This window comes from Polyodon spathula, chromosome 15 (genome assembly GCF_017654505.1).
Source record: "Polyodon spathula isolate WHYD16114869_AA chromosome 15, ASM1765450v1, whole genome shotgun sequence".
NCBI classification, from domain to species: Eukaryota; Metazoa; Chordata; class Actinopteri; order Acipenseriformes; family Polyodontidae; genus Polyodon; species Polyodon spathula.
The window spans coordinates 731141-756423 of record NC_054548.1 but is presented as its reverse complement, the minus strand read 5'-3'; the positions used below and the strand labels follow the sequence as shown (position 1 = coordinate 756423).

Genomic DNA, 25283 nt, shown 5'->3' with positions numbered 1-25283 from the left:
TTGGAGCACCATGTCTGCTATTGTTGCAATATGTTGCATGCTTCATATTAAAACTGTTATGTTATCACTGATGTTGTGTAAAGATTCTTGTAATGGTTACCATTAAAAGATCTCCAGAAATGTATTTTTCATAATAACAACAACAAAAAATGACTTATTGGGAAAACAGATAAAACATTCAGAAGGTAGGTAAACCCTGTCTATTTTAGGCAAAAAAAAAAAAAAAAAAGAGAGATAGCGAAACAGACAAGACATTCTCATTCATTGCTGCAGCCCTTTCGTCTCATTTGCCAGACAATTGCCAGGTGGAGTATGACAGTATATGCGAGTGTAGGGGACACTGCATGAATTCAGTTGTTTACTGGTTTAATGCTTGTAGGACTGTCATTGCTGTTGGAGTCTGCCTGTTTAATGTTTATTTTTAAAGCAAGGCATTCTGACTGACCCAGCTCAGAACTGCCATAAAAATAAAAATAAATGGAAGTGGAATATTAAGGGCCTTAAACAAAAGGATATCCATTGATAGCAACAGTTGCTGCATCTGCTGGAGTTGCTATTGCCAGAGCCAGAATTGCTCCTGCCGGAGTTGCTATTGCCAGAGCCAGAATTGCTGCTGCCGGAGTTGCTATTGCCAGAGCCAGAATTGCTGCTGCTGGAGTTGCTATTGCCAGAGCCAGAATTGCTCCTGCCGGAGTTGCTATTGCCAGAGCCAGAATTGCTCCTGCCGGAGTTGCTATTGCCAGAGCCAGAATTGCTGCTGCCGGAGTTGCTATTGCCAGAGTCAGAATTGCTGCTGCTGGAGTTGCTATTGCCAGAGTCAGAATTGCTGCTGCCGGAGTTGCTATTGCCAGAGTCAGAATTGCTGCTGCCGGAGTTGCTATTGCCAGAGTCAGAATTGCTGCTGCCGGAGTTGCTATTGCCAGAGTCAGAATTGCTGCTGCTGGAGTTGCTATTGCCAGAGTCAGAATTGCTGCTGCTGGAGTTGCTATTGCCAGAGTCAGAATTGCTGCTGCTGGAGTTGCTATTGCCAGAGTCAGAATTGCTGCTGCCGGAGTTGTCTGTGTTGGAACAAGAGTTGCTGGTGCTGGAAACAGTTGCTTGCACCAGAACCAGAGTTGCCTGTGCCAGAACCAGAGTTGCCTGCACTGGAACTGGAGTTACCGGCGCCAGAACCAGATCCAAATGTGATATAGCCACCCCCGGCCAAGGTTGGTTTGCACCCTTAAAACAGTTGACCCCGACATAAGAACTGCAGGTTTAGCACTTTCTTGCAATTTTATTATTTACACAAAACAAAATAATAAAACGAAAACCTAGTTCCCATTGGAGTTCTAACTAACTTTTTTTTACAATCTCTAAGGTGTTTATCAGTTACCAAAGACATAGTAGACAATATTGACAGTACCTTTCTTTCCACTCTGGCCACACAGGTCTCTTCACATGCTGTACACTTTTCCCCAGGCTTCACACAGACAGCCTCTCAGCTCCAACAGAGGAGGTAAGCATTCTGAATTGTAATAAATGACGAGGCCTAACGAATTGGAATGTTTACCTCCAGTTCATTTAAAAATAAATCATCGCTATTGTACAGTACACCAGTACTTTATAAAAATATAAATACTGCTGCGCAGTTGCCATTGTAGTGTAATATTGTTTTGTTTGTTTAGTAGCTTAAAGTCGATCTATTTCATATTTTCATAAGGCAGTGGTGCTGTCTAATCTGGGTTAATATACAGCAAGGTAGAGCCTGTGAATAAAGCTTCTACTGAGTCCTTGCATTCTGAGGTTTCAGAAACATTTTTATTTCCTTACCACTTCATTCACTATCTGTTAATTTCCCAACACCACAACGGTAATAACTACATTTAACATTTTCATTGAACTATTTCACTTTTTTGTCTCAAAAAAGTATTTTTGTTTTCAAAAGAGAATGTTTCAATATTTTTTAATGTCAGGGTGATCCTTAAAGTAATTGTAGCTATCAAAAAAGTGCCACGAATTTTCTGTACCACACACATCCATTCATTATAGAGCTCAGATGTGCAGTTTTGAAAGAATGTTGCAGCAAGCACGTATTTCCATTTTGCAACATGATGATATTTGGTAATACACTAGGTTAAAGACATCTCTGTTTGCAAGCCATGCTTAGACTGTCTTGCACTACCTGTTCTGAAGCAATAATGATAACTGGAAAGCCACCAGGATGGGTGCCAGACAGTTGTACTGGTTACTTACCATTCTGAGAAGACCAGTCGCTCTCTTGCTCTTAAGCTGATGCTGATCCTCATCCAGAGAAAGAGTGCTGATTATCAAATCAATGGGATCTCAACTATTACAGTGCACTATATAGAAAGAGTGCTGATTATCAAATCAATGGGATCTCAACTATTACATTGCACTATATAGAAAGTGTGCTGATTATCAAATCAATGGGATCTCAACTATTACATTGCGCTATATAGAAAGAGTGCTGATTATCAAATCAATGGGATCTCAACTATTACAGTGCACTATATAGAAAGAGTGCTGATTATCAAATCAATGGGATCTCAACTATTACATTGCACTATATAGAAAGTGTGCTGATTATCAAATCAATGGGATCTCAACTATTACATTGCGCTATATAGAAATAGTGCTGATTATCAAATCAATGGGATCTCAACTATTACATTGCACTATATAGAAAGAGTGCTGATTATCAAATCAATGGGATCTCAACTATTACATTGCACTATATAGAAAGTGTGCTGATTATCAAATCAATGGGATCTCAACTATTACATTGCACTATATAGAAAGAGTGCTGATTATCAAATCAATGGGATCTCAACTATTACATTGCACTATATAGAAAGTGTGCTGATTATCAAATCATGGGATCTCAGAAAGAAAGTGCTGATTATCAAATCAATGGGATCTCAACTATAACATTGATTATCACTATATAGAAAGTGTGCTGATTATCAAATCAATGGGATCTCAACTATTACATTGCACTATATAGAAAGAGTGCTGATTATCAAATCAATGGGATCTCAACTATTACATTGCACTATATAGAAAGAGTGCTGATTATCAAATCAATGGGATCTCAACTATTACATTGCGCTATATAGAAAGAGTGCTGATTATCAAATCAATGGGATCTCAACTATTACATTGCACTATATAGAAATAGTGCTGATTATCAAATCAATGGGATCTCAACTATTACATTGCACTATATAGAAAGAGTGCTGATTATCAAATCAATGGGATCTCAACTATTACATTGCACTATATAGAAATAGTGCTGATTATCAAATCAATGGGATCTCAACTATTACATTGCACTATATAGAAAGAGTGCTGATTATCAAATCAATGGGATCTCAACTATTACATTGCACTATATAGAAGGAGTGCTGATTATCAAATCAATGGGATCTCAACTATTACATTGCACTATATAGTGATCTCAATCTTGCTCCAGGTTTCTCTGGAAACAAGCATACAATTTCAAGGACCCACCTTGTATAAACACTGCATACATTGATTAACCAGTAACCAGCAAGGGCTAATAATCAGGTTTATCATACCTGCTCGAGATTAATACTGCAATACTGCATTTGTTGATGTGGCAGTGCAGTACTGTCGCTTAATCTTCGGTAGTCATCATGTTTAATCAGTGTGTACTTGTCAGATTTAACAGTAGTTAATCTGTTACAGTACAATGCTATAATTACCAGTTCTTGCCAAATTAGAGATGGCAGAAACCTGGCATTGTAAACTCTTCCTTATTTGTCCCAATTACAAAGTGAAGAGAGAGAGAAGTAAAATGTGTCTACAGTGTTTCTGGTTTTCATTTGCTGTGAAGAGCACAGTATCTAGAATCATCAACATTTTTACATTTTTACATTTTTACATTTTTAATGCATACATACAAGTGTCAAGTCTGTTCTCCAGAATTGTCAATGGACTTGTTACTTCATATCTGGTCCTTGTGAAACACCAGTAATGGTAAGCCTGGTATGAAGGAGCTTTTACACATGCCAATTAATTGCCAGCAATTTTTCTAATCTACAGTTGTCAATTTACTGCTGGCAAAATAGCTTGCAATTTCAAGGAATATCAACATGGCACTGACACATCAATACATTTATATTGGGTATTTAGGTAATACACTAAATATATGGATTCATTTTGCATATAATGAAGTTGAATTTCAAACTGATAACACAAATGCTAAATATAAAATAATAGTTTAGTTAAATTATTAATTTCTTCTCCACATAAAATTAGCAATAACATTACAATGTCTTTATCAAACATAACTCGAAAAAAACCTCAATTACAAACCAATGTACAGAAACCACAAAAAAGGCGTAAATAAATCTTAACTAGCTAACTATAGTTGTTTTGAATTGTAATGCAAGTTCAGAATATTACATTTACTTATTGGTTTTTAGACAACCTTTACTTAATTTATTTTTAAAAATTAAAAATAAATAATCCATTAAAAATCACCCTTTTCTACACGCCACTTTTCTCTGGGTGTTAGTGCCTTGAATGACACGTAGCCTAATGCTCACCCCGGGCTCTTCACCCCTGTGAATTTTACTCCATGCTTAATTCTCACCCCCTAGCCTACAATTCACAGGGGTGAGAATTCAACAACATTTTGCTTACTAGCAATTGTTGCTAGCTGTAATTGCCAAGTGTAAAACCGCCCTTTTGTAGGATACAGAGATAAATGGCCCACTGAGTGCATATCAGCCCTCTTATCCAAATCACATTTGTCACCTTGCGCATTGTGATAAGAGTTGACTCATTCAGTTGGCATTACAAAAGATAATTTGTGACAGCCCGTTCAGACAGATATGTGGGATATCTGAAGTTACATTTGTGTATGTGAGTGCTGACTGTGTGTGTGTGTATGTGTGAGTGCTGACTGTGTGTGTCTGTGTCTGTGTCTGTGTGTGTGTGTGTGTGTGTGTGTGTGTGTATGTGTGTGTATCAAAGATGCCAAGTCAACTCAAAATATATCTATATAAAAAAAGTAATCATGTGGCTGCCTCCTATTGTTACACATCATTTATTAATAACACCCTAACATTATCTTGTTCAAAACATCCCTTCATTTTTTTGTTTGCCAGAGGGTGTCGCTGGAGCGCGGATCTTTGCTCTGCTCACCTTAGTAACAGACTGAAATTACATTTGCAGGCTTGTGTAGCGGCGGCACTATTTATGTTCGTGTTTTTATGAAGATTGAAAGATACCGTTAACACAAAGAAAGGTTTACATGTGTGACATCATACAGCAGATTGACTGGTATAGTTCACGGGCTTGTGTGGAGAGATTAGTCTACAAAGCCGGGTGATAAACAACAGCAAAGTTCGGATTGTGTGAAGCAAGAAATAACGAGGCTCCAGAGCAGCTGAAATCTTGAAGGCCAGGGTAAGGTAAGTAAGTTTAACGGTCGTTATTACAAACAAAACTAAACGACAGCATTAGTGTAATTACTCAGAGAAGCCAAACCTTTGTTCATACAATTGTTACAGATGCTGTCAGAAATAATAATAAAAACAAATAATAATAATAATAAGAAGAAGTAAATACGAAGCTTCGCATTAGCAATATGCTGTAATACAATGTGAATTTTCCAGACAGACGCTGCGTGTTTGCCTCAAGACAGACATAACCGAGTTAATATGCAAGACCCAGTTAATATAGCAAACTATGGCTTCTGCATTTAGGTGAGAACTAACAAATAGAACATTGTGTTCTGATGAAAAGTTGTTATCAGTTGACAATTCAATTAAAGCGTTGACAAAACGAAGGAACGCGTTTCATCACCTTCATATGTAGGCAGATACTGCAGCTTCATTAGACCACTCATATATTGTTACATGAGCATGGTACGTAGCTGTCAATACCAACACAGTTATATATATACTGTATGTATATATATATATATATATATATATATATATATATATATATGTTTTGTCCAACAAGTTCGGTACCTATTACGTACTGTATGTACTGTTTGAATACATATCCAAGGCAAAGACAGAACTGCAACCAGTTCAATTTGATTTCAATGTTAAAAAGAGCAAAAATGAATTAAAAATAATCACTTAAGTTACTTAACAGGCGACAGCTAAAAACTGTAAAAGAAAGGCAAACTGTTTTTTTTTTGTGTGTGTGTGACATACATTGGGGTTAGTTTTAATGATAAGTGGCAGGTCATAATACCACCACAGCCTGTTTTCCTACAGGGGTGGTTTACTGAACTCCAATCAACATCAATGTTACTAGCGCCATGACAACTCAACTGCGTGTCCAGATCCAATTACAAGAACCTATTTGGCCTCCGCCTAACTGAAAACGGGCTTCCCTTGGTACCCCTTGTCACCCTGTTTATTTATTTATTTATTTATTTTTTCCTGGGTTGAAATCCCTGGATACAGAGAGTGCTTGTCTTAAGTGGCAAATCTGTTTTTGTGTCAGGATGCTCTCCATTTACAGCAGTTTAATCCACTTAGCCAGGGTATTGCTGTGCACCTACTATCTAACAGGGTTATGCTTTGCCTTTGTCGCTTACAGGTGCCATCTTTCATCTATGTGATAAATAAATAAAAACATGCTCAATGTTTTAATAGGTGAGCTACTGAGCAGAAAGCTATGGGGCTTTTTGACAAGCTTGCTGGGTGGCTGGGCATAAAGAAGAAAGAGGTTCATGTGCTGTGCCTTGGTCTGGACAACAGTGGCAAAACTACCATCATTAATAAATTAAAACCTTCAAATGTAAGTATTCACCTTCACATTTGGTAGTGTATTGTTGTGTAATGTTTTGAATATCTTTTGTTGATTTATTTTTTATTTCTTATGTAACTAGTTTAATGATTTAAAATGTAGCCAAATAAAGCCACCTGCTGTATTCATCACACTGATGTTTCTCCCCTAAGGGTGACTTACTGACTATTAATATAACTAAATATAACATACAGTGGAAAGATGTCTGTGTTACAACAAAGTTTAAAAGTTTAATCAAGAATTGAGACACCGTAAGATCATTAAGAGAGACACCATAAGCTGAAGGTCACATGCAGTACACAACTGTATTCTGTGATTCTATTATATATTTGTCATAAGAATGAACCTTAATTGAACCAGTAATTTAAGTACAAAACTATATAGTTGGAGTACTGTAACTTAGGCTAATAAAAAAAAAAAAAAGATTGTCTATCCAAGGTGACACAACCAGCACGCTGAAAACTGAATTCATATCAGCTGTGTAATATGGTTCTTTATTTGTTTACAGGCTCAAACACAAGACATAGTTCCAACCATTGGCTTCAGTATTGAGAAGTTTAAGACTTCCAGGTAACATTTTTAAAAAGTACACATTTTGAGCAGTCATAAACAGTGGAAAACAGTCTGCTGGAGTTTAGAACAAAAAATACAAATACATTTTGTATATAAATTGTATTTTATATAAAGTTTTTATACATGAGAATAGACTTTGTAGAATCTTGATTTCAACAGTTCTCTTAGGCTACGTACATACACAGGCTAAATGCAGTTGTAAGATCTTCATTGTTCTTCATACGGTTTGTATACACACACAGTTTGGTTACAAAGGGCAGCGAGAACTGCACTAGTTAATCCTGTTCAGAGCGAGTATCGAGTGTGGTTATTAATTCAGTTCAGTTAGTTAATGCACACTAACTGTGTGTGTATTACAACCACACTAACACAACCGCAGTGGGTGCTCAGTGGATTTCTGCGCAACTAATGATGTCATATCAGACATTTCCGTGTGATAAATATGGCTAAAATGTGTGTGTATGTGTGTATATAGGTGCCTGGTGAGCCAAGTTAATTTTGTAATATTGATGAACAGTAAATTCGTAACAATGGTAAATAGTGCCTACATATAATGCACTTTTTTTTTTATTTAATCAAACTGCAGTTATTGATTGAGTTATACTGATATTTTGTTGTAAGAAAAAATAAAAATTGGTTTTGTAACAGAAGTAAAACAACATGGGACAGTTCGTATCCCCAAACGCCACACTGTGACCACAACTCGTTTTTCCAGCGATACCGACCGTCTCATCTGTGTGTATTGGCACTCCAGGAAATATCTCAGTAAATGACAAAGACGTGTATACGACTCCTTAGACATGCGTACAGTCATCTGGAAACCACTCAAGTCATTCCCCACCAGCCTTCTGGTCGGAAGATCGCCCAAATGTTTTGATCTACTGTCATGGTACTGCAGATCATCACTATGGTATTTAGCAGTGCAGAAAAAGCACAACGGCGTCTCTGCTGGTTTTGCAGAAAAGAGCATTGCTGTGCTTGATGAGCTCTTGATTGATAAAGTACAGTACCTTCTTCCAAAAGCGTATACAGAAACACAGCCTCCATGTTGTCACACAGAACCTCACGATCGGCATGTAATTATGGCCCGAGTTCAGTGGTTTGTTTAAACAGGGAGTGCACTCACTTCAGTAATGAAAGGTGTGTGTGTGTACAGCAAACAACTGCAGAGAGTGCCGTTTGTAAATACTGGTGTGTATGTACGTTGCCTAAGAGTAGTGGTGCAATAATTGATTAGATCAGCTTGAACTGTTTAAATGTGACCTTGACTGTGTCTTCCTGAGTATGCCATTCTAGTTTTGCTTGCTTATTTTAATCAATGCATTCATTGTGTAGAAATCTAATCATATAATTATTTTTCTCCCCAGCTTATCATTCACAGTGTTTGATATGTCTGGTCAGGGAAGATACAGAAACCTCTGGGAGCATTATTATAAGTAAGTTTTACATTACATGACAATTTCGTCAGAACAGAGTAGCATTTGTGTACACCATTAAATGCTAAAATAAAATTAAAAAAAGGAATTATACTTTAAATTACACTGTATAACCCTGTGATGTCGCTGTTGTACATTATAAGGGTTAGTTCAAATGCAATTACAGAGTATCCTTCTCAATTCCTGTATCCATTTAAGTTAATACTGGGACTGGAGGTTCTAGACCTCTTCACATGCAAGACCATGTTTACATTTGCTCTCTAAAATGAGTGTAGTATAGAAAGCAAAATAGCCATGCTCTAATGTGTTGTATCACCTCTTATTGTGTAACCTGTCTTTGAATATATGGGGGAATTCCAAGTCATTCTGTTATTTTCTTGTATCTGCAGTGCTTCATGAACTAATTATGACATTTGTAAAATAGTTGCTATTCTACAAATGTGTTATTTTGTAAAATTAATTAATCATATATTTAACTGTTATCACAAGGCTTTGGTAGCTTGGGAAATGGTATTATGTTCTCTTCTGTTTCCTCTGCACAGGGAAGGCCAGGCTGTCATATTTGTTATTGACAGCAGTGACACGTTAAGAATGGTTGTTGCCAAAGAAGAACTTGATACCCTCCTAAATCATCCAGGTAAAGTAGTTTTTTGGTTTGGTATTTTACTTTTTCCTGTGCTAAAGTGATACCTGATTCTGTTTAAAAACTGTTCTGAAACTTTTTTTGTGTGTATTTGTTTTAGATATTAAACACAGACGGATGCCTATTTTGTTCTTTGCAAACAAGATGGACCTCAGAGATGCTTTGTCTTCGGTGAAGGTTTCTCAATTGCTATGTCTTGAGAACATCAAAGATAAACCCTGGCATATCTGGTAAACAGAAGCCTGTTCATTTAGTTTGTCTGCTTTTTTCCCCCAGTTTCCCTGACCATGAAATCCCCAACTGAGTCTGGACAAAATGAATGGAATATGTGTCTTAAAGTAATGGAATGTAGTTGTAGGAAGAAGCTCAAATTGTACCATGTAGTTTATTGTTACTTTGTGGTTTTATTCCTGCACTTCTTACAAAATGGTGACCAGTGAGCAATAAAGCTGTTTGCAACTTACAACCAAATCGTAGTAATGTCTAAATTAAGTGCATTTCAGAGCAATGGAAATTGCACTTCAAAACATTAATATTTGTAGCTCACAAGCTTGTTGAATTGTACTTTTAGGTTGAAGTCTGTAATTGAAGTTAATAGATAGACATATTTTCAAAGCATTTCCTCCATTCTTTATTAGAATATAGGAGTTAATTAGACTGGAGTAAAAACCTTTGAAAATATGCCTATAGAATCATAGCATCAGTTAGAATGTACTCTATTTTCATATATGTTTTATAATTCCTCTTGTTTGTTTCAGTGCCAGTGATGCTGTAAAAGGGGAAGGTCTGCAAGAAGGTGTAGACTGGCTTCAAGGTAAGACATTTCAATGGCAGTGTCCTTAAACAAACACAATAAGCAACTGTGTTCCATGATTATTAAGAAACTTAATAATGATACTTTCCAAAAACAGTATTTATTTTTTTATTTCACCTTAGAAACCGTCGCATTTGAAAACATTTGATGTAGGCCCAAGCCACAGCAATTGTAATACATGTAGAACATGTCAAATAGTTTTTTTTTGTTGTTGTTGTGGCTTTTGATATCATGAACTAGGTCTACATTTCCTTCAGGCACCCAATTATGTTGACATTAATTTGGTGTGTGCATAGTTGTTGTCAAAGAACTCTTGAAGGTGGTTTAAACTTGGTAATTATTGCTAACAAAAGTAATTTTGTTTACAACAAGATCAATTTATACGGTACGCAGTGACCTGAATCAGCTTAACATTTTGCATTACTCAAACTAAAAAGAATTCTTGCATGGTTATGGTTTCGTAGTAGTAGTAGTCGTAGTAGTAGTCCTATTTAAGGCCTGTATAAATGGGACTGAAACAGCTATCAAATGACAGCTGGAAAAAATTCTACTTAGCACCCTTGAGGGTGCTAACAAGGACAAACCTTAACTAATTAAAAGACAAATCCAGGTAGAAGGTCTGTAAATTAAATTGTCAAAACAAAGGGTGGTACAGAGCACGTCACCCAGAGCCCACTGGTCAACAAAGGCTGTCATGTCACCAGCATGCTCTAATGAAACCTGTGACAGGACCGGGGCCCTGAACATGGCTCTGCAGTCAGAGACCCTCCCCAGTGATCTTATGCTTCCTGGTCTTGTAGATGGCCAGTCTAGCAAGAGTCAGGAGCAGGTTCACCAGGTGGTCTCTCGTCTTGGTGGAGCCACAAACAGGGTGCCCAAAAATGAGAAGGGTGGGTGAAAAATGCAGCCAGAACTGCAGCAGGAAGCTCTTCAGTAGGAGGAAGAACGGTTACAGTCTGGCATAGTAGTAGTAGAAGTTTAAGTATTTTGTTGTCATTTAATAAAAATCCGTAGCAAATAAATGTTTATGTTCTTTCATTTTTGCACATTTACCTGTAATATTCATTCATTTCTTTGATTTTTGGGTTCTTACTTTACATTTCTTTAGCGTATGCTTGGCACAGCATGTGTTCCCACAACTCACCTATTTCGCTCCAGATGTTGTGCAGCACTGTACATTAACTGCATCTTGCGTCCAGTGTGAATTGGCCTGTGTTGTACTTTTACAACTCCCTGTTAATCAGTACATACAGAATTGTATTATATTGTAATTTGTTTTCCCATTATCTGTTGATTATAGCAAACATAGTTATAGACAAAATGTTTGTCGCAATAACCTCCTTAAATAAATATGTACTACATAATTTAAGTTATACGGAATTATAATTATGATTATGTATGAAAACACCACAATTATATACAACCAGGATGTTTTACAAACATGTTCAATTTGATGTCAACTTCAAAATACAGCACATCCTTCTTCGTTCTTTTGAAATATTGTGCATCTTTACAAATATTGTGCATCTTTGTCTCAAAAACAATCGTTTGTTTAAAAAAAGTCAGTCAATATCGCCAGTTCTTCAATGCTCCACTTATCATTGGCTGTTGACATGTTGAAATGACGTCACAAGTCAAGAAATTGCCAGCAATATTGCTCCCGAGTCAGAGCCTGTCTGACTCAGTAACGTTGCAAGCAATGTTGCTATCTATATTACACTCGGCAATTCAGTAACAATTTGAGTGCTGGCAATTATTGCCGGCTAGTATTGCTAGCAATAATTGCCAAGTGTAAACTGGCTCTAAGGGGCATTTTTTCAAAATGTTTACTCTAACCAATGTTTAAAAAGCGAGAACCAAACAGGTAAATACTATTCAGTGCTGCTTACGTTGTCCATCTCTTCTTTTGTAAAAATGACATGGATTGTTGTCCTTTCAAAAAACTAGGTGTTAAAGACTGGAGTAAGTGCTTTGAATATGTACCCCCACAACTATGCTCCCTACATCTCATTCTTCATTAATTTTCTTCTTTTTTTCATTGTATTGAATTGTTTGCTCCTTTTAGACCAGATTGCACAGTAAGTATGGGTCCTTTAACAACCATCTTCTGTTTTTACACATTATGAGCCCTATCTCTCCCACAGCAAGCTAGCAAACATACCTGCTTCTTCTGATCCATAATCCCATAGCAACCCATATTGTTAGTATTTTCTCCCAAAGCAAAACAGGGATGGAAAACATTTATATTGAATGACCAACCAGGCTTTGGCATGGTTTCATAAATATGTAATCAGTTGTGAGATCTTCAGGCTCTGTTGACAAAAGGAAGCAGGGATGAGTGGCAGTTAATTCATAATCGGGAGAGCTTTATGACAGTATAGTGCATGGTGATGGGTATGCATTTGGTTTAATTGGCTTTAAAGTCATGGTCGTGTGCAGCGTGCCCCAATTGATTGGCATGGTCAGTAGTTTGATTACCTGCCTAAATAATACAAATACAGAAACAGCATTGCATTTCAATTTGTCACCCCCTCAGTATCAATTCTAGTTGCTGACAATGATGTTTAAACTTAAAAATAAATTGCATTAGTCTTGATAGAGAAAATAAGTTAATAACATCAGTGAATAGGACAAATGAGCCAATTAGAGAGATCCAAGTGTCAGGGTAGCATTTTACACAATTATTTTCCATTCCTGTGTCTAAGCTGTACCATAAATAGGTTTATGAGTTGATCTGTCATATAGCTAAAAGCCTTCCGCAATAAATCTTTTTGTCTCCAGAACATAGTTCCAGTTCTGTAGTAATTTAACAACAGGTGTGCTCTTTTTCTGTTGTTTTCTGGGTTTTTCCAGCATGCTGTATGAAGAAATAGTGAAACATGCAATAGTAGGTGTACATTGTTCTATACAGGCACATGGACATGTTGGTTTAAAAAAGCAATTTAATCAAATAGTACATTATATTCCGAAACTTGCTTTTTTCATTTTTTTTTTCTGGTTGTATCAGTAGCAACAGCAGTTTTGGATATTCCAAAAGTGCATATAAACCTTTTCTGAATCATTTTCATTGTACATATTCTGAAGAAATAAGTATAATAATACTTTTAAATTGTTGCCTGGTTAAAATAATCTGTTTATATGTGCATCATTGCCTCCTAGTGGAAATGTATGTTACTGGGACGATCTGTACATAAAAGGCGGGGGGACTGCCACAACAAACATCTTATATGACTACCCCCTTCCTTTTCTAAGACAATCTCTTTATATTACCAGATCAGATCAGAATGATGAAGACGTGAAAGGCCAGTAGGAGCATGCCACACAAGAATGTGATGAAGCTAAGCCCACCTCCCATTAATATCAATCTGTTTACTTTTAAATTGCAGCATATACTTAGTGAGTAAATGGAAACCAGGATCAAAGCCACCTGCAGTGTGCAGAGACAAATAACATCTGACAACATTTCTTCATAATACCATCTAACTTTTTTTAATTTGCAATATTCTCTTTAGAGATGTGGCCAGCAGAAAGAAGCTCTTTAAGTTAGAATGGAGAAGCAGGGATATTTATTGCTTACTTTTCTGAACAGGTATCATTAGGCTATTCCCAGCTTGATAGTTTTCTGATCTGTAAGAGCATCTTTCACTTATGTCAACTGGAAAACATACAGAAATCCAGTGTCCATGTCATCAAATAACTCTTCACCTCTGTTCACTGCTGTACTGTTAATATGTCTAAGAAAACTAAATTTGTTTGGAAGTATTGGACCATGACACATGTAGATTAAATACTTACACTACTGCAATATTGTTATTTTTTTTGTATTGTGTATTTTAGGCAGTACTGCTATGTATTGGCTATACGTATGTAAAGGTGCTGTTTGTTTCTAGTTTGAGTGTCTTTTAACTAAATATTATGTATGTAATATGTGTGTGTGTGTGTGTGTGTATATATATATATATATATATATATATATATATATATATATATATATATATATATATATATATATATAGATATAAAGTTATATAAAGTTATTTACATTCTTAGTTGTGTTCTTAATAATGGAGTATTGTAATTTATATGTCACCCTAGTGCACTTTTAAAGCTGCTCAGTAAATTGGACGGTGACAGGATTGCTAGAATACTGTACTTTACCATTCATATTTTTACTGACACTATTTTGCAAAATACTTTACAGTAGGGCAAAATAAATTATGTATGTGTATATGGTGCATAACGATTACAAATTTGTTTCATTTTTTTAACTTTTTTTGTCCTCTTTTTTCTTTTGGTGTCTTTTTTTGGTTGAACTTTTTCTGCCTATTAAAGCCAAACAGACAGAAATATCAGTGAACTCATAAGTAATCTTAAATGTAAACGTTAAAAAAAAGTTACTATTAAAATTCAAAAGGAAATGATGACACTAAACAACAGATGGCTCTTTATCTAATTCTCTGGAACGACTGCGCCAGGTGAATCCTGTTGGATCAGAAACAATTGTTTCACTCAGGTAGACTTGTGATATTCTTCCTTGGGAAAACATGGAGTATAAGTGACTTCTGTAGAGCGAGACTTGATGGAGTCTTGATTCTGTTTATTTTAGATAATGATGTACTTTTATTTTTACTGTTCTTATATTGAGAACTGCTTGTCCTTTTGCAATGAAATGTAGTTGTCATATATACACACACATACACTGCTGTGCAAGTCTTAGACATGTTGCATGGTTTTCTACTCTGATGCATTATGAGCATCAACAATTTACTCAAAGCCTACACTAGTGTTTTCTATTACAACAACCCTGACTTGCATAAAGAAGGAAAAACATTGAGTGAAATAGCTTGCATCACTTAATTTTCAAGGTGTGGTATCCAAAGCATAATCAACAAGTAGAGAAACAGCATCTTTAATTGACAAACCCAGGACTGGAAGACCCAAAAAACATGTCTTAAGGATGAGCAATACTTGAAGATAATATCCTTAAGGAATAGAACAAGCATTGAATTGACAACAGAACTGTGTTTGATAACAGGTGTGTTTATCTATTCATCAACAGTCTAAAGCACCTTTGACCATTGTTCCATAGTACAATGTCTTTGTTCTTGTGCATGTTTTAGCCTTGTCTTGTTCTTAGTCTTGTTTCCCTTTCTTAACAAAGGTATTCTTATTGCAACACATCCCTTAAGTCCTGATTTCAAGATTAATTATCTTACATCAGGTGTAGGGTGCCAGGTGCTTTTGTCTGAAAAAACAGTGAATACTTTGCCCATTAGATGGCACTCTAATGCTGTGTTTTACATGCTTTATACAGCTATGAACTTTTAAAAAATTTAGTGGTATAACTTAACATGTACAAGCAAATCAAACAAGTAAGGATGGGTAATGTGAAGTAAAACATGTTATATAACAATGTATACAAACATAAGCTTTTTAAAAAAAAAAAAAAAAGAAAAAGACCTTTTATTAAAATTGCATTGACTAGTCTGCATTCTATTTTTTGTTTTGGAGATCTTTTATTTTTTCATTTTTTGTTGTTATATAGTTCCATTTGATATTATGCAGCTATTTGAAACTATGGAAGTGGATTGGAGGGCTGTGGATCCCTGACCAACCAGTGGGCGGGTCTCTGCCGAGTATCTTGTGATAAAAGAGAGCTGCTGACACACCTCTGGCTGATCCAGAACATGAGTCCCAATTCAAATAATTACTTCCCATAGATCCATCTCTGCATCTAATTAGCAACGCTACGTAATTTGCTTACTGGGTGACAGAACACTCAAAACTTGTTGCATATCCTGACTTATACTGCATATATGTTGAATATGCAGACAATTTAAGACTGCCCTAAAATACCTACACGGGCACTTATTTGTTGTACTGTACCTCCTGGTTTTTGTTGTTTTTTAATTTGAAACCACATAACATAACATACACTGTATTCATGGTGCTCATATTTTTTACATTTTGTGCACAAACAGCAAGTTGAACAAGACATGAACTCATTTAGAACTGAAGTTAAAAGTTTTGTTTTTTTAAATATATACCTATAGTACAGCATATTCTTTCAAAGTGCTTTTGAGTTTATTTTTGTATTTGGAATTATTTCCCAAAACAGATTTGCACCCAATCAATCAATAAATAAATAAATAAATAAACAAATATATACAGATGCATACATACAATAAAACATCCAGACAGTATTCCAGCAAATATGATCAAAATCCTGAAGATTTTTGTTAAGGCAAATAAAAACAACATTTCACTAATTTAGGATACAGACAGAACAGGACAGAAGTTTACTGATCTTTTGCACCAGAGAAAGTAATAAAAATAAAGAAAAGTAATAAAAATAAATAAAAAATTATATTAAATTTGTCTCAATTTCAGGCTCAGCAACATTACATTAAATACTGTAATCTTAACCATGTAATCATTAAATGTTTCCCAAGCACCATATATTCAGTCATGCTCTAATACTAGTACACTTTCAAGTTCTTATGCATTAAAATGTGTTATTATATTATCCAACACGCATTAGTGATCATGAAAGTTGTTATTATTCTTTTTTAATATACATACATTAATAATATTCAAATAGTACAATTAACACATAAGACATTGCAAAATACGGGGCTTTTGCAACAAACAACAGCTTAATGCATTACAGCTACTCTTCTTTTCAAACACATAGTATTTCCTGTTATTTACAACTATAGTTAAATATTGTTACCACATGTACCATAGACTCTTTCATTCCTTTTTGATAAACGTGTACAAGATTTCTGTATGAAAATGAGCATTTGCATTCAAAACATTACACAGGTTTTGAAAGGTGTCAGTGTCTTCGTTTCGATCACCTAAAAACAAAGAAAGTGTCAAAATGAACATACTGCATTTATTTATGGTAACAGGTAATTTCTATGTAATAACATACTTATTTCACCAGCTGTTCCACTGGCCGATTTTGTCATTGTAAATATGTTGTTGCTCTTCTCTATTCTTGGCGACAAGTTGCTCGTAATCAACCAGTAAGCTCAGCTGTTGATATCACATGGTAAAAGTCATTCATAACGACAGGGAGAAATGGCATCTGTAGTTAAGAGGCAACGGCAGTCAATTGAGAAACTGATTGGCTTTTATGAGAAGTATCCATGCTTTCTCTTTAATATCACAGCAACAGCTGCACAAGCAAATAAAACCTCTAGTTCTTCATCCGCCATTGTCTCTCATTGGACGATAAAATCATTCTGTGCATGGTGAAAAAGTTGTACGCAACAGATCACTGGTGATAAATTGCTGACAACAAAATCACCCCGTACATGGTGGCCTTTAGTTACAAACATTATGTCAGAGGTATTGTGTGTCCCCTGTCCTGGTGTATGATCACTTAACACTTACTTGTCAGTGAGTAAACCAGTAAGAAGCAGCAGAAAGTGCAGGTACTCATTACCACTGTATCTGTAGTTTCACGGTTTCTAAAGCATTTCTCCCATCATCACCTCTCAACTCACCTGCCATCACAGATTCATACAACTCCAGGGTAACCTGACAAAAAACATTCTCCACTGTCTGAAGGAAATTCCACTTCTCTTCTGCGTTGCTGAACACCTTGCAGATTTTCTGCATCATTTTCACTGCCCAGTCCATGCAATAGCTATCCTTTTCACACACCTGAGGAAATTCAACGCATCAATGTACAAGCACCAACTTGATTGAGTGGGGCGAAGATACTTCTATCCACCGAAAACAAGACAGTAGGAAAATCCATTAACACCCCTTGCCCGTCTTTACATTTTGAGTTTAAGCCTGACACGCTCTTTCTAGTAATTATTCGCAGTCATAAATTACCATTCATGTAGAATCAAAAATAAATGTATTACAGTACTTAATTTTACCTTCATAGAACAACCCACCTTATTGGCACAATTATCTTGGTGGTGTGTCTTGCTTAACCTGGTTTATTTGGCTTACACTAAATATCCTATACATGTTAAACCTTTGTCTATTTTGTTATAATTCAAAGCACATCTATTTTTGAGTAATATTGTGCTCCCCTCCGTTCAAACTAAGAGGAAAGGAACCTTACAGAAGTACCATGATATATATAACTGTTAGAAGAACAGACAATATCCTTTTACTCACCAGGGCCAGGAAAACAACCATCCTGGCGAGCTCGTTAACCCGCCCGTTCACTGCTTTACTGGCCATGGAGGTGTAGCAGATTCTGTTTCCACAGAGAATCAGCAGCCGCGTGCTGTTCTCCAGGTGCCACTCACTAGGGACAGCTAGAAAAATAAAAAAAAAACATACTAATTACAAACACATACAAATCCAGGTTTATTTTATTTGATTTTGTATTTCTTTTATTGTAAACCATTTTATTTTACAAAAAAAAATCTTAATGCACAATTTTTAATCAAGTCCCTAAGTAAACTTTTTTGCAGAATAAATAATTTATATTCCATATTATAGTATGACTTCATGGACAGCTTATTGACCACAGCATTTTTTGCCCAGTGTTAACAACGCTACGTAATTTGGATGCTCAGTGATAGGTCTACTGTACATAAACATGCAGTAATATTAATTAAAACGTTGAATTTATTTTTAGCTTGAACAAATCTGCATTTTTTTGTTAAATTGTGTTATAATTGCACTGGAACAAAATCTGGTTATATAACCAGATGTAAGATTTGTACAACCAATAAGCTACAGTCCAGTTGTGTATCTGTGGACCTTGGTATAATTTTCCTAAACAACGATTACATTACATTGGTCCAGTGCAATCCTTAATAGACAACAGATTTATTTTGATACAGGCAGTTTAAATGTACTAAAAGGGTACCAATACTGTAATTAATATACAAATAGGTTACGATAACAAATGAGCAGGTATACAGATGTACTGTAATATAAATGGGAGATGAAAACATTAATGTTTTAAATATAATTTACTAGTGCTAGTTCTGTGCTGCCCCTATTACACTTTTCTTCCTCACAGCAAAACACCTGATAATTCATCTATGAGACTGATGACACTGTCAGTTGTCCACTCCTTTGTCTCCTGGTCACCATGCAGCAGTCTGATTGCATCTGCCATGTCCTTCACATTGTTCTCCTCAGCCGCTCCTTCAGTCAGCATCTGCCACCCAATCCTGCCTAAAAACATTACATTACATTAGAGAACACAATAATATTACAATGCTAAAGTATTGTAATAGCTTTCAGCCAGAAACAATGATAAGTGTGTCAGAGTTTTATATTATAGAAATGTAAGACTCACTAATAGATTTAGACATGATTTTTTATTTTATCACCACACAAAATTAGATAATTTTATCAGATAATTCTATTGATGAGCCTAGTTAAGTTCACAGCAAAACAAACAAAACAAAAAATAAAAAAACTGGAATGGCTGAAATTGCAATGCAGTGGGTGTCTTTATTCCCATCCCTAACAGTATAATTAGCAGTAGATAAACCAAAGTGCCATGTTTTTAATGTTTTGTTTGTGAAAGACAATCAAACTTGCCAGGATGCAATTGGTACATTTTATCCCAGTCAGATCCCCACTATTTCAGTATCTTTGAATAGATAATTCTCTTACCTTTAGATACATGTAAAAGGTTTAACTGAGAAAGCAATTCCACAACTGTATTGATAAACTTACAACCAATGCAGAATGATGTTCTGCGACCCACTACAAAACAGTGTTATCTCCAGTCTATAAACAACTCCTATTATTTGAAAGAAGAAAATTCTGTGTAATGCTACAAAACTAATAACTAACAACTCACTAATGCAATGTCTCTAAAGTATCCTCAAGTTACTTCTTTCTAATTGTCTCCTATTTTTAATTTTTGAGTCATATAAAGACTATAGTTAAGGCTTTAAAACTAGATCTCTTATTGTGAGTCCTGTCTTAATGGATTCAATCGTAGGAAGGGACAAAGACTTGCCATACATCATAACAATCATTGCAGTGATAAGCAGTCTACCATCTAAAGTGAGCGGCCCATAGATAATGTAGATCAGCCGAGCCTGGTTCACCATCGGCCAGGGTTTCAGGATCCTGGTCAACCAGAAGAGTGTGTCCCTGCTGCTCTGCCAGTGATCAAGTAAGACATTTCGGCAGAACAGACGGATCTGTATTTCCATCCTTGGGGATACACCTGTGAAAATACAGAGAGCCATAGCACAGCATCCTTCGGGAGCTACTGCCATGGTTTTGCACTTTGCCTTATTCATTTGTGTTAAAAACAAATCAAATTTAAAAAGCCATATAAGGAAAGTTAGATTTCAGTTTAATGTGCATGCAGTATCAACACAAATTTGACTTGAAAAAGGAAAATGAAGGAAAAAATGCAATTTACAGAAAGTGTGATTAAGCATCGATCCATAAATGCATACCCGATTCTACACTTCAGTCATCAGCACACAAAGCAAACAAAAAAATCTACTGACCAATAGCTTGTTATAAATACAACATTCTATTCGGTGCAGTTCAAAGTAGTGTACACTAGCAACCATTTCATGTAACTTATTTCTGCAGAAGTGCACCAAAATACAAAATATTTATACAAATAAAAAGGAACTCACACAAGGTTAAAAAAAAAAAACCTCTGACCATATGACTCGTGCCAAGATTTGCTGCGCTATGCAATGGCCCATTTTACTGCAGTTGTAGGTAGATGTACTGCAGGCAAGTCCCAAGGCAAGGACCAGGCACCTACCTGACTTGCTCGTAACGACAGTGTGAATCTTGCGAGACAGATTTGTGAAATCACAAAGAAAGTTGAAGACGCGATGGCACTCAAGTTCATCCCAGCCAGCTATCAATGTCTTTAAACAAAAATGTTTTAAAAAAAAAACAGTTCCAAACATGAATGCATTTTTTCATTTTTGTGCAACAAAATTATATTTAAAACATACTTTATTCATGTTTGTGTTTTAACTAAAATGTCATTAAAAACTTGAACAGATTTAAAAAAAAAGTTTTATCATTCATACATTGCACAGAACTGTACTTTATTACTGTAGTATGCGGAAATCAATATAACATTTGTAATAAATACAAAAGTAAAATCCAATCTGTAAGCAGTCATGTGTACAACAATTTAATGTTAAACATGGATTTACAGATACTATTCAAAAGGTCTTACCTGTAAAAACACCCCATAACTTGCAAACCCCAAACATCTTGGCATTGCAGTACACCGTCCCATTGTAAAACAGGGAATCTACAGTAAAAGTACTAGACTGGGGTTAACAAAGTTCACACAGGTTTGAAATGCAATACAGAGGGGTGATTAAATACAGTCTTGTGCTTCCACACTTCTGTGGTAGTTGCAGCTAACAAGAAGAATGAAGGCGAAGTGAAAATCCGACTTTCAAAGAATGAGTCTTAGCTTTGTTCCATGTAATAGATTAAAGCAGTACAGGAAACATTAGCCAGTTTGGCGCAAGACACCACCCTCTGCTTTTTGACTTCGGCTAAGAGATAAATAATTGACAGAGGACCATGGCCCCCCAGAAGGGGAATAAAGTTACTCGAGAGATGGAGGAGAAATACATTTAGAACATAACTTAGAAACAAAATAATGCTTGTTCTTTTTGTGAATGGCAAGTCAATTGGACTTAGTGAAGGGGATTGAGCTCCATCCCCAGAATTAAGTCAACCTCCAATTAAAGTTTCCAAGGAAAATTTGCATGGTAATTCAAGAGTTAAACACGCTTGAGCAATTGTGTGAAGACACCTCTTGTGTGTACTGAATCAAGAATCATGTTATATTTGTTTTATAGGTTAGGAGCCCCTAATGACTACAGTACTGACAGATGCTGTTATCAAGAACAAGAAATGTGGTTAACTTAAAATTAAGAGTAGGATGTACAATTCTTGTTTCATGAAGTGTTGAGACAACATTACTGAATAATGGCTGCAGACAGGGCTACGTAGGATCCAAAGCAAAACTCATCCAAGGCAACTCAATAATACAGATATAAACACCCCCCCTGGCACTCTGTTCTGGCCCTCTACCTGTCAGAGTATAACTGTGGTGAATTGGGTGGCAGGGTTTATGATAGGGACTACTGATAACTGAGGGCTACACTGCGACCAGCAGAGATCATTTCACATGTGAGTGAAAACAGATTCAAACTCAGGCATCCTGAGGAGTAAGGTTGGTACATTAACCTTTTTACATTTAAACCTGTTTTAAAGCGCATGTAAAATAAACAGCGTTGTGAAATCAAATTAGACCTGACGCACCTGACAAGCACTGAATAAGTGGACTGCAAAGGGTTAAACCTGTGTACCCCCCCCCTAGCCAACTATGTGTTTGAAATCTTCAAACCAGCCATCCTCATTCTTACCTACAGTTTATATTTCTTTACCTGAGAAAGCTTGCTATAAATAACCTTTAATCTTTCCTTTGTTGGCAGTAAGAAGGTACATCTCTTGAACAACAAACCTGGCACAAGAAACAAACACACAAAATATATATATATATATATATATATATATATATATATATATATATATATATATATATATATATATATATATATATATATAACCACTAAATACTGTGTCTTTCCAGAAAGGGTATTTAAGGGAAAACTCGCTCTTGAGCTTATGAGCTATAATATATATATATATATATATATATATATATATATATATATATATATATATATATATATATATATAATTACACTGTACAGACATGCATTGCAAATTAATTGATGTACACATACTGTACATGGGTATCTACAACAAAAGCATTTGCCCCATACCCAGTGCCCTGTAGTGTTCCAGAATACTGGAATCCTTATTGTGCTGCCCAGACTTGTGGAATTCCTGTAACATCATTCTGTTTCTCCATGCCAGTGTGGAAATGCTCCCGGCAATGCAGCTGCTTATGGCTTTCGACACCATGCTTAAAGCACTGATTTCCTTCACTAAACAGGGACAGAATGAACACGAAAGGTGGTATGAGAAAGTAAAAACCTATTGCAGAGCAGAGCAGCTTTTTTGCATACAGTAAAATAGCATGATAGTGTGTTTAGGGTTTGCTGCATGTGTACTTCTAACATGCAGGCAGATGGCTACAGGTAATGTAAATAAATACTGAATATATCTTCTTCAGGAGAAATGTTGAAAATAATGTTTTGAAACATTGATAGGCAACATATCAAACTTGTAGTGTCTAACTGGTTTTGGTGGATTGCTGTACATTTGCACCTACCTGGTAAGTACTCCAGTATCATGTGAAACACTTCTATGGGTATTCTTTCGAAATGCCCCCGTGCAGAATGTGACTGATCCACCGTGGCAGCCATGCTGGAGCTGGGCTGATGCTGGGATCGGCTGCTGCGACGGTATTTATGAGCAGGGATCACAGTGAATTTGCTGGTGTCTGATTCCATGACCAACGCCTTTAAATCCATTAACAGTTTTCCACATTAAAAATATGTGTTTACAGTTTACTCCTAAAGCATTGCCGTTTGAGCATTACAGTTCTTAGGGTGAGCTTGATTACTTGTAATGCAGAGACAAGGGGTCAAGTATGAATGCAAATGATTCTAACCCGTATAAAAGGTTCGAATGTATTGCTTATTAAAATGGATCTATGTATGCATGCTGAAACGTGTAACACAATACGCGTTGAAATATCTGTTCGGAAGTTAAAGTAACACTTATAAAAAAAAAAAAATGTGCTGGTGGCCTCAGTCATAAAGTTTAATATGGTCTATTTACCGGAGAGAAACATTATACTGTATAAAGTAAAGGTATATTGAATTGAATTTTTACTTTATAGCAGTTTGTCGCTTTCAATTCATGACTCGCAGTGGCGAAACCTTCACTACTTGTTGCATTACATTTGAAAAACCACCGCTTATCCGATGGAAAATCATAGTCTACTTTAAAATGTTCTCATACAATAATTTTAATTCTTTGGGAGTTTGTATTATTATTATTATTATTATTATTATTATTATTATTATTATTATTATTATTACTGTTATTATTATTATTAAAATGCGTTTTGTATTAGTTTCCAAATGTATTTAAAGTTACTTACCTAATTGTCTAATTTGTTAAATTCGACTGACCTCAGTTTGGTCAATATACTGGCTGACTGGCTGTTTTGATGCTTGTGAGGGGAACGCGCAGCAACCCGCCAAAATGTGCGAGGCTGCGAGCGCCGTGGATTGGATTGTGAGAAATTGGTGTTCCAAACAGCTGTCATGCACCCGCCCACCAAAACCCGCCCACTGTTTGGTTGGAGCGATAGTGTTCAACTAGCTGCAGCGCTGGAGCCTGGAGACCGTATGCTTTGCAAGCGTACAAACGAACAAACTTGCTGACTCGGGCACTCACAGTGGGCGAAGTACAGTATATGGGGAAACGATAATTTCTAAGAGGCTGATAAAAAAAACAAAAAAAACAATAGTGTTTCAAAAATGTAAATAATGGTGCATTCGCATACTGTACCATCAGTGAACCATGTAATATAAGAGGCGCTGAAACTTGCAGTAACCGGAGCCTCCTCGATTTCCTTACTCCTGTGCTATTTATGTAACACTTAAACAGCAAGTTCAGTCAATGAAACTGGTTAAGGCCCAGTGTGGTTTGAGTGGGTTTAAACAATGAGTACTGTAGTTTTACCTATAATAAAATGACTGCTTTACAGTATGTGGAATACAGACACCCCTTGTACCCCACAATCAGATACTCACAGTAGCTTTTGCTAAATAATATGAATACCACAATTTATAACATAACTGGGAAAGTAAGGTTTTTTGTGACTGGTAAGCCAATAGCATTTAGTGAAGTGGACTGGCAGACAGACACCCCATATACAGTATCCATGGAATCTAGTACTCTTAATAACTCCTGCCTAGTAACACACCACATTTCATCACAAACCAGTATGTATTCTAATTCAATCTACTTGTGCAATTGTTTTTCACTGTTTGAATTGGATAGTGTCAGGCATGGTGCTGGGTAG

At 36.0% G+C, this 25283-nt stretch overlaps 2 protein-coding genes across 4 annotated transcripts; one reads left to right on the top strand and one right to left on the bottom strand.

The window, feature by feature from the left end:
* The first annotated feature begins 5157 nt into the window (after positions 1 to 5157).
* Positions 5158 to 14209, top strand: LOC121328125 (ADP-ribosylation factor-like protein 6). 3 transcript variants are annotated; one of them, XM_041272629.1, is made up of 8 exons: positions 5158 to 5439; positions 6648 to 6792; positions 7310 to 7371; positions 8742 to 8810; positions 9353 to 9447; positions 9554 to 9683; positions 10212 to 10267; positions 11068 to 14209. In XM_041272629.1, the coding sequence occupies exons 2-8, from the start codon at positions 6670 to 6672 to the stop codon at positions 11163 to 11165; spliced, it is 633 nt and encodes a 210-aa protein (XP_041128563.1). In that variant the 5' UTR covers positions 5158 to 5439; positions 6648 to 6669; the 3' UTR covers positions 11166 to 14209. The 3 variants fall into 3 exon arrangements, with proteins under 3 accessions (XP_041128563.1, XP_041128562.1, XP_041128564.1); XM_041272628.1 differs by having other exon boundaries at positions 5158 to 5444; XM_041272630.1 differs by having other exon boundaries at positions 5159 to 5444; positions 13541 to 14209.
* A 1013-nt stretch (positions 14210 to 15222) lies between these two features.
* On the bottom strand, positions 15223 to 24156 carry LOC121327740 (F-box only protein 47-like). Its single transcript, XM_041271923.1, has 10 exons — positions 23517 to 24156; positions 23065 to 23229; positions 22663 to 22739; positions 21432 to 21509; positions 21003 to 21111; positions 20268 to 20441; positions 19280 to 19429; positions 18413 to 18555; positions 17782 to 17941; positions 15223 to 17127 (listed from the first exon to the last, which is right to left on the bottom strand). The coding sequence occupies exons 1-10, from the start codon at positions 23716 to 23718 to the stop codon at positions 17021 to 17023; spliced, it is 1365 nt and encodes a 454-aa protein (XP_041127857.1). The 5' UTR covers positions 23719 to 24156; the 3' UTR covers positions 15223 to 17020.
* Positions 24157 to 25283: the final 1127 nt, after the last annotated feature.